This window comes from Charadrius vociferus, unplaced genomic scaffold (genome assembly GCF_000708025.1).
Source record: "Charadrius vociferus isolate BGI_N301 unplaced genomic scaffold, ASM70802v2 scaffold248, whole genome shotgun sequence".
In the NCBI taxonomy this organism is placed as follows: Eukaryota; Metazoa; Chordata; class Aves; order Charadriiformes; family Charadriidae; genus Charadrius; species Charadrius vociferus.
This window is the reverse complement of record NW_009649851.1, coordinates 577,461-587,282: the sequence shown is the minus strand read 5'-3', so window position 1 is coordinate 587,282 and position 9,822 is coordinate 577,461. Positions and strand designations below refer to the sequence as shown.

The following is a 9,822-nucleotide window of genomic DNA, read 5'->3' as shown; positions in this document are numbered from 1 at the left end:
CCAGAAGGCCAACCATATCCTGGGCTGCATCAAAAGAAGTGTGGCCAGCAGGTCAAAGGAGGTAATTGTGCCCCTCTACTCCACCTGGAGTACTGCATCCAGCTCTGGAGTCCCCAACATAAGAAAGACATGGACCTGCCGGACCGCATCCAGAGGAGGTCCATGAGGATGATCCGAAGGCTGGAGCACCTCTCCTATGAGGAGAGGCTGAGAGAGTTGGGGCTGTTCAGCCTGGAGAAGAGAAGGCTCCAGGGAGAACTTATTGCCGCCTTCCAGTACCTAAAGGGGGCCTACAGGAGAGCTGGGGAAGGACTTTTTACTAGGGCATGTAGTGATAGGATGAGGGGGAATGGCTTTAAACTGGAAGAGGGCAGGTTTAGATAAAACATTAGGAAGAAATTTTTCACTTTGAGGGTGGTGAGGTGCTGGAACAGGTTGCCTGGAGAAGTTGTTGAGGCCCCATCCCTGGAGGTGTTCAAGGCCAGTCTGGATGGTGCCTTGGGCAACCTGGTCTAGTGGGAGGTGTCCCTGTTTATGGCAGGGGGTTTGGAACTAGATGATCTTCAAGGTCCTTTCCAACCTAACCCATTCTATGGTTCTGTGATGCCAGTGCTTGATCCAAGGAGGTAATTTAACCTTGTCCTAGTAATGCTGATGTTTCTGAACATTTTAAGTGGAAGAGCACAAATCATGTGTTTTGGATCCCTGTTGATTTGCACATAAGCTGTAAGTAAAATTGGGTATTGAATATTAGCAACTCCAGACATCACCTTAAAGCTGCAATAGAGGTTTCCAATATGGTACTTCAGTGGTTTTTTGAACAGTTCAGGAAGCATGATCTTGATCACTTATGTGGATCTTCCACATAGTAGACTATTCTCAGTTGTAGCACAAGCCTAAATTTCATTTTTATCTTATTGCCTGGGGGTACCATTCAGATGTTGACTCAAAGTTACTGCTTCACATGTATACCAGGAAAAAAAAAAGAAGGGGAGGTTTGAAAACAATGTCTGAATATTCACCTTCAGTGTAAGCCAGATAAAAACCAAAGCAGTCTGTAGAGAGTGGAGACAACTCGTACAACACATAGATTACAAACAGTGCATGTTTTGCAAACCAGTTAGTGGCACGATAAATCCCACTGAGGACAGACAGAAGTCTGCATCACTTCAGTCTTGTAATAGCTCATATCTACTGAGTGTTACTTACCTTTGCAGACCCTTTCAGAAATCCTTTGGTTTCAGTATCTTCAGAAGGTGCATATGAAATTTGGGAAGAGAAGTTGCTTTCTGGATTTGTACATAGAATTAGATTAATAGTAACTTTGTTATTTGATTGTAATTTGAGATTTCCTGTTGCATTTTTTAAGTCCTTTTCTTTCCAAGTGCTCTAATCTGTATTCTGCCACATAAGCAGTTTGGATTTGGTTGTCAAATGGTAAATGCACTTGTTTGTGCCAGCAGCCTGATTGCTACAAAGTGCTGGGGTCCATAACCTTGTTATAAAGGAACTCTCTTTCTCTTTAGCGTTCACTCCTGTATCGCAAATTTAATCAGGTTTTTTTTCACTTACAAGGTGTTTTAGATCATCATTAGTATTGATTAGATTTTTTTTTAATGAAAATACTGAGGAAATAATTATGAAGTATTTTTCAGAAGTGTGATGCTAAAATATTCCACAACTATTTATCTGTAGCACAGATAAAAGCAATACATTTAGTATTTTTATATGAAAACACATTATTTACAGAACTAAAAATACAGACATCACAATAAATGGGTAAAAGTGTTTCAACTTAGTAAATTATTAGGTTAATAATTTGTATCGTTTAAGTATTTTTATTCTCCTACTCAGAAATGGTCAATAAATTAGTCATTTCAATCCATTTTGTTCTAAAATAGATTTCTTTGCAAAATGCGTGTTTGTTTTGTGCTTTGAATAGCTGTCAGCTGATTTGCCACTTTTGTCTTACAGGGGTTATCTACTTGAAAAATATGATAACCCAGTATTGGCCAGATCGTGAAGCTGCACCAGGAGAGATTCCACCATACTCCATCCCAGAAGAAGATAGACACTGTATTCGTGAAAACATTGTAGAAGCCATTATTCACTCTCCTGAGCTGATTAGGTATGCAGTTTTAAGCTGTATATGAATTGGCTGTGGTTTCTGACTGTTGGGGGTGGTTTGGGGTTTTTTGGCACAAATAAGATGACCTGCGTGCTGAGCATCATTGTCATACACGGTGTATCCTAAGCGTAGAATTAATGGAGATGGAAAAACAGTTTTCAGCTTGTGCAGCACATAGAAATTTGAAGTTCCTCAAGTGAACACTATTAAGCAGAAAGTACAGAAAATAAACCTTCTAAGCAAAACTTGAAATAAGTCTAAGTTTGGGCAAGTTTCAACACCACAAGAATATTAAAATAACAGTAGTAACATATTTAATCATTGTGCGTTTGATTTCTAGAGTACAGCTTACTACTTGCATTCACCATATTATCAAGCATGATTATCCCAGTCGCTGGACTGCAGTTGTGGAGAAAATTGGATTTTATCTTCAGTCTGACAACAGCGCTTGTTGGCTTGGAATTCTTCTTTGTCTTTATCAACTTGTGAAAAACTATGAGTAAGTTTTTTTCTACCATATAAACCAGCAGAATGAATGTATTTGTGTTTGTTTTTTGTATTCTGTATATTCTAACCATGTAGAATTGTGCATATGATTATGCAAAGGTGACAGAAATCTAATTTTAGAAAATATTCTTGAATATTTGCTATGCAGATATTGGCTCATATATCTTCTCCACTAAGAAATTACAGAAAAACTGCATTCATTAAAGGTTTGAGATTAGAGAAAAGAGTGTTTTAAAGCCTTAATTTGGTAGTTGTTTTTTATGGACTGATAGCAATAAGAAAGTCTGCTCAAAATCATGACTTTTGTAGAAAAGGATTATTTATTTAAATCAGGTTTAGACTCTTAAACGATTTGTATTCAAGGTATCAGTGACAGTAAACACATAAAGGTTTCAAAGTGTGAAATCTTGAATATTAGAAGGTTCAGAATTAGTTGACTGACTTTGGTATGATTCTTTTGAAAATTTTGATAGTGTCATCCAACCGATCATAGGAAGTCTTTATCAAAGCCCACCATTTTCCTATGTGCAAGGCATTGGGCTAGGATACAGGTGGATGTTCTTTGCTCTGTATCTGGTATTATGCTCAGAGCTTTAAAGTTGAGGTTGCACTTTAAGAAGTTATTGTGGAGCTTAGCTGCTGCTGCTGGCATGTTGGAAGCTTATTTCAGCTGGGTCACGGAAAAGTGCAGTCCTGGAGTTAGGGAATTGTAGTAGCGAAACTGATGGAATACACAACTTACTCTTTCAAAGCACTGTCATGCATAACTTTTGTTGCAGGTACTTGATTTAAAATGTTGCATTGAAAATTTCACTGTCTAATTCCATGAATTTTACATAAATTAGTGTAACACAGGTGAATGTCAGTTCTCAAAAACCCTTTTTTACAGGAATACCATAAAGACCTTTGTAATTGTGTGTTGGAGTTTTTTCTGTGGCTGAATATCGCAAGTCCTGCTAGGAAAGGAAAATAAACTAATTTCTCACTTGATTTTTCAAATTAAACATCTTTAACCAAATATACAGCAGAGATCTGTGAGATACAAAACATGAAGTGTTCACTGGTAGTGTATTATCATTGTAGCAATCCTTGTTTAGGGAAGAATTTTGATACGAGCACAGTTAATTGCATGATTAGTTAAGGTAACGGGAGTGTTCATAATCTCTAGCTGAGGCCAGCAACTGCTCATACTTGTTTAGCTTTCTGGGTGAAGTCAACAAGGGTCGGTTTCACCAATCATGTAGGAATATGCATATTTCGTTGCATAACAATATGGGTGCAAGCAGCTCTGTCTAAAATTTGTTGAATTACTTATGTCAGTTTTGGAGGGAAATTTTTTTTCCCCTTAATATGGCTTTTCAACATTTTTATTTTTTTTTCTTTAATCGAGACAGTAAGACCAAATGGCTACTCTTTGCATAGTCATTTTTTCTGGTCTTTTTCAATTGTGTCTTTTGTGGAAATTAGAAACTGAATTTTCCTGAGCAACATTTAGTCCTTACATTTAGGTTTCTGTTTCAGAAAATACATGGAAACTATATTGAACAGGATTTTGGAGCTCAGTGTTCTGTAGTAGTTTTTACAGAACATGCCATCTGGCAGCAGATTGAGTAGACTTAATCTTATATTTTTGCAAATTCACACTGTTTAAGAGGCTGAGCGTTGATATTTAATATTAGTGAGAAGTCTACCAAAATGTATTTAAAAACAAAACAAAACCCAATCCCCCAGCCTAAAAAATCTCCCACAAGATTCCAAGAGTATTATAGTATTAATTGGTTAATCAGAAGATAAAGCTGTACAGTCTTAAAATTATATTTTACTTTGTTCTTAATGTCATCACCAGTATGGACAAGATCCTATTCTGCTGTGGTAACTCTTGAGTCAATAAGGACTTTTCTTCTTCAGAAGTTAAAAGGTGGGGGGAAAATTTCAAAATGCGGCTTCATTTCCTTTCAGGAATTTTGAAATGTTTTGCGAAAGGAAGTGGAGCCTTGTTTTCAGCGTAGGCAAATGGGTGGACTGTCACCAGCATGGGAAGGTCTGAGGCACTAATTCAAGGGGGGCTGCAATCGAAGCCTGCTCAGAGTCTGCCCCATAGCCTTGGAGTCTGCCTTCTCTGTCAAATAGTTAGATTTGGGCAAATTAAATGGTGAGATGAGCGATATCAATGATAAACTGTGAGTCCTCACAGTTTACTTTCTTCAGTGTCTGTGAAGTAATCTAGCTTCTGGAAATATTTTGATAAATTGTGAACACTGATAAATGTCTTTCTGTAATATTACTGACTAGCCCAGCATCTGCCATTCTTGACAATAAACGTGTACCTATTGCTTGCAGTTTTTGTAATGCTCTGATTGCTTTTCACTATCATAATGGTGTGGCTAAACATGATGTAGTATTCGAATACCAGCAGAAAAATAATGTGGATATATAGTGGAGTAATGGACACTCAGCAGTCTTCTAACTTGCCTTTTAACTCTAATATTGTCTGCCTATAGCTTTATTTCAAATTCTGTAACAAGAAATGGCTAGGGTTTGGGTTTTCTTTTTTAAATCATAGGTTGTTACAAACTGTAATATAACCTACCTGTGTCCACACTGTGCAAAGGTGGACATTTAAAATTCAAAAGCTACCTGAAAGCTCTACAAAACTAGTTTGTTCTTATGTAAAGGTACAAGAAACCAGAGGAGCGGAGTCCTTTGATAGCTGCAATGCAACATTTTCTACCAGTTCTGAAGGATAGTTTCATTCAGCTCTTGAGTGATCCATCTGATCAGTCTGTCCTCATCCAGAAACAGATCTTCAAAATATTTTATGCCCTTGTCCAGGTAAAAAATAAACTTCGAATATACTTGATCAGTAATTTAATTTAAAGCATTATACTTTTCCTTAAAATAGTAAATGACAGAAATATTAACAATATTAGATTACATCTAAATCATTTCCCCTACTACTCAACTGTGGTACAAATCACAGGTTTTTGGTGTGCTTGATTGTGCTGTACTTTTACTGTTGTACAGTGCTATTCCTGGTTGGCATCAGATAGAACTTATGCATGCCATCTTCTAAGGCGTAGAGTGTTTGCTAGAAAACTGATTTGAAAATCAGTTTTAGAATGACAGGTTGTAGAGGCCAGCCTACATAGAATTACCAGTGTAAATGCAGCAGTTTTGAATGAGATTATTAATATGCTGTTAATTGCTTCGGGAATTAGTGTAACATCCATTTAAGTAGTGTCTTAGCATTCCATAAGCAGAATGAATTGGAGTAAAGACCTCTAGCACCTTTGAGGATATTGAAGATACAGACTAGGTTAAGTTCTTTACCCTGGTTTTCAGTCATTTGCTAATCTAGCTAAGTGTAGACAAATGTTTGAAAGAGCTAAAATTCAAACTGTGAAAGTAATGTTATTTTCAAATTGCTTTACAATGAATTTATTTTGCCTTTTTTTTTTTTTAAAAATAAGTACACATTACCTTTGGAGTTGATAAATCAGCAAAACTTGACTGAATGGATAGAAATCCTGAAGACTGTTGTCGATAGGGATGTACCAGCTGTAAGTGGCTTTTGGCTATTCATGTCTTTAAGCTTAAATATTTTTCATTCATTAGAATGTTAAAAAGTTTACTTTTTTATTTCTGCATTCTTTTTTTCTCAATAGATGCCAAGAAAATAAAATTTTAAACTAAATAGGGTGTTTTAAACAGACTAGACAAATTTTGAAAATATGAAGTTTGTATGGGAGTTCTGTGGTTTTCAAACTATAGCACAACTTATTTTGACCTCTTGTTTCAAGAATTTGTTGACCGTTTATGCAGCATATATCATGGGATTTATTTTTAGATGTGCTTTACTTTATACTTCTAGTAAGCTAGAAGTGCAAACTGCAGGTTAAAAGCAAAATATGCTGTATAGTTGTTAAAAATACATATAATTTGCACTCTTTCTGAATAGGTGGTAAATAATCTTTTTCTTGATTTTTTTTCCCCCTAAAGGAAACTCTTCAAGTTGATGAAGATGATAGACCTGAGTTGCCTTGGTGGAAATGCAAGAAGTGGGCTTTGCATATCTTAGCTAGACTTTTTGAGAGGTATTTTCTCTTCCATTATTATTTTTAAAAAACCCAAACAAATATTAAAGTCAATAATATTGCTGCACTCTTGAATTTGCATACTTCTAATTCTAGGTATGGAAGCCCTGGCAATGTTTCCAAGGAGTACAATGAGTTTGCTGAAGTGTTCCTGAAGGCATTCGCTGTTGGTGTTCAACAAGTAAGAAAAACAATGTGGGGGATATTAGGATGAGTTTAGAGTTAATAGTGATTTCTTATTATTTTCTGAAAAAAGCTTCTTGTTCTTCACAACTGGGTTTTTTTTAAGCACGTTGGTGTGGGAAGCACTGACATCTGTGGGTTAAAAGAAAAGAAGGATTAAAAAATTATGAATTTGCCACAGTCTATGCAGCGCTGATAAATCTGTAAATAGAGTAAATGCTCTTATATAACAGGCCCTCCAATGAGCTTCAGGTAAATGCTATCAATTTTTCTCTTTCTGGAAGACATAGGTATAATATTTATGTGGTATAGTTACCTTTTTGCCTACCCTTTTAACTCTAATGATACGGTTCTTTTTTGACTCAAAGTCAGTAAATGCTAAGCTTCCTAGACTTCTGCAAAAGCTTGATCAAGAAGGGGCTAGCTTACAGACAGGTAAGTCTGATGGTCACTTTCTACTCATCTCCCTGTCTGATGGTTGCCACTTCTACAGGATTTTTATGCACAAAGCATCTTCTGGACTAGAGCAATTTCTAACGTGATGTATCAATGTTATGCCAGACCAGCCTTGATTTACCTTTATTGGAGTAACTTCATGACTCAGATAGTCTTACCACATGGCAGCAACCTACAGGTTTTCCTGAAGGGTCAGAATGGATTGGTGGGGCAGGAATTGTCATCTGTTTCTCTTATAGCGCATATGTTTAAAGTCTCAGTAATTTGAGCTTTTTGAACTAGCAAGAAAATTCTCATGAATATTGGGAAACCTTTTCATTCTGACTCTTGGCTCCTGGCTGTACTGCTGACTTCTGTTCTTTTGAAACAAGTTTGTTTATAAAAAATCTTCAAGTAGTTTTTGTAAAATTTCCTTGTATTGGCTCATAAATCTGTTTGTTAAGGTAATTAGGTTGTAAATGTAAACAGACTATTAATTTATGAAAATCTCAGGGAGCAGACTGTTTTCTTGAAAGCCTTTATTTTAATCAGGTTCAGACTATTACCAGTTACTGCTGTTCTGTGTGAGTGGTGATGAAGCTGCAATGCGTAGTCGAGGGACAAAAAGAGACTTTTCAGGGCCTTGGGACAGTTGGTAAGAGAATCTGGAAGACAGGTTATCTTTTCCTTTCTGCTTCCAGTTGCGGAGAGCAACATGGAAGAAATAGATGAGACTAGTCTATTAATACATGGCTCTGTGGCTGATGTCATCGTCACAACTTTGGGTAAAACCCAAAATGATTGATAATGGGATGGCCTATACAGCATCAGGCTTGCTGGTGTCAGATGGTATTCACCTTTCTCAAAGGAGGAAGAGGATCTTTGCTCACAAGCTCGTGGACCTCATTGACAGAGCTTTAAACGAGGCTTGAAGGGGGAGGGGGATAATATCCTTCTTGCCTATGACATGCCAAAAGTAGAGGGATAAGGTGCTAGCAAGGGCCATCAGGCTGTTGCTTTCTGACGTGCTGGATACACTGCAGCACACTGGAAGTCTAATGGAGATGAGCCAGGGGCTCCTGAGGTAATAGGAGCCAACAGGGAAACACCAGTGAAATACTGCAAAGGAATTAGGGGGCGTTCCTCTAGAGAGGCTGATATGGCCAACAGCCCAGCTGAAGCTCCTCTACACCAATGCATGTAGCATGGGGGGAACATGGGAGGAGTTGAAAGCCACTGTGCTGCTAGAAAGCTATGACCTAGTTGTCATTACTGAAACTTGGTGGGACGAATCCCATGACTGGAGTGCAGCTATCAATGGTTACAGGCTGTTCAGAAGGGATGGGAGGAAGGAGGGGCCGGAGATGTTGCCCTCTACATCAAGAAATGGGTAGAGTGTGAAGAGCTGTCTCTGAAGAAAAGCAAGCAGGTTGAAAGCTTATGGGTAAGAATTGGGGACCAAGGCAACAAAGGGAACTTGTTGTTGGTGTCTACTACAGGCCACCTGATCAAGGGAAGCCTATTGACGAAGCCTTCTTACTCCAGCCATAGGAGACATTGTGCTTGCAGGCTGTTGTCCTGCTGGGGGACTTAAACTACCCTGACATCTGCTGGAAAAGTGGCATGGCAAGCTGTAGGCAATGCCGGAGACTCCTGGAATGCATTGAGGATAACTTCTCAAGCCCTACTCTAATAGACAGCCCTACCAGAGGGGATGCAATACTGGACCTGATGGTCACCAACACAAGTGAGCTAATCAGTAACATCAAGGTTGGAGGCAGCCTGGGCTTCAATGATCATGCACTGGTGGAGTTTGCAGTCCTGAGGGGTATGGGTCAGGTAAAGAGTCAAGTCAGGACCTTGAATTTTAGGAAAGCAAACTTCCAGCTTTTCAAGCAGTTAGTCAATTGGACCCCCTGGGAAACTGCCCTTAGGGGCAAGGGAGCAGAACAGAGCTGACATCTTTAAGGATGCTTTCCAGACAGTGCAAGAGCCCTTGATCCCCAGGTGTAAGAAGTCAGGAAAGGAAGGCAAGAGGTGGGCATAACTGAGTCAAGACATGCCGGTCAAACTAAAGGGCAAGAAGGAAATGCATAGGCAGTGGAAGCAGGAACAGGTATCCAGGCAAGAGTATAGGGACACTGCCTGGTTGTGTAGGGATGGAGTCAGGAAGGCGCAGCTGGAGCTGAACTCCGCAAGGGATGCAAAGAATAATAAGAAGCACTTCTACAGGTGTGTCAGCCAGAAAAGGAAGGTCAAAGAAAGTGTGCCCCACCCCCCCCCCCCCCACCCCCCCCAATAAGCAAGACTGGCAAACTGTTAACAACAGGCAAGGAGAAGTCTGAGGTACTCCACAACTTTTTTCCCCAGTCTTCACTGGCAATCTTTCTTCCTACACCTCTTGAGTGGATGGACTGCAAGGCAGGGACTGGTGGAGCAAAATTTCTCCCGCTGTAAGAGGAAATCAGGGTCATG

At 38.8% G+C, this 9,822-nt stretch overlaps 1 protein-coding gene across 1 annotated transcript in view; it reads left to right on the top strand.

Moving 5' to 3' along the window:
• Positions 1–9,822, top strand: part of IPO7 (importin 7) — a 57,113-nt gene that overhangs the window by 24,877 nt on the left and 22,414 nt on the right. The window contains exons 3-8 of the mRNA XM_009890969.1: positions 1,975–2,128; positions 2,469–2,627; positions 5,311–5,467; positions 6,106–6,195; positions 6,635–6,729; positions 6,826–6,910. Coding sequence (XP_009889271.1) covers positions 1,975–2,128; positions 2,469–2,627; positions 5,311–5,467; positions 6,106–6,195; positions 6,635–6,729; positions 6,826–6,910 — 740 coding nt within the window. The remainder of the gene's footprint in view (positions 1–1,974; positions 2,129–2,468; positions 2,628–5,310; positions 5,468–6,105; positions 6,196–6,634; positions 6,730–6,825; positions 6,911–9,822) is intronic.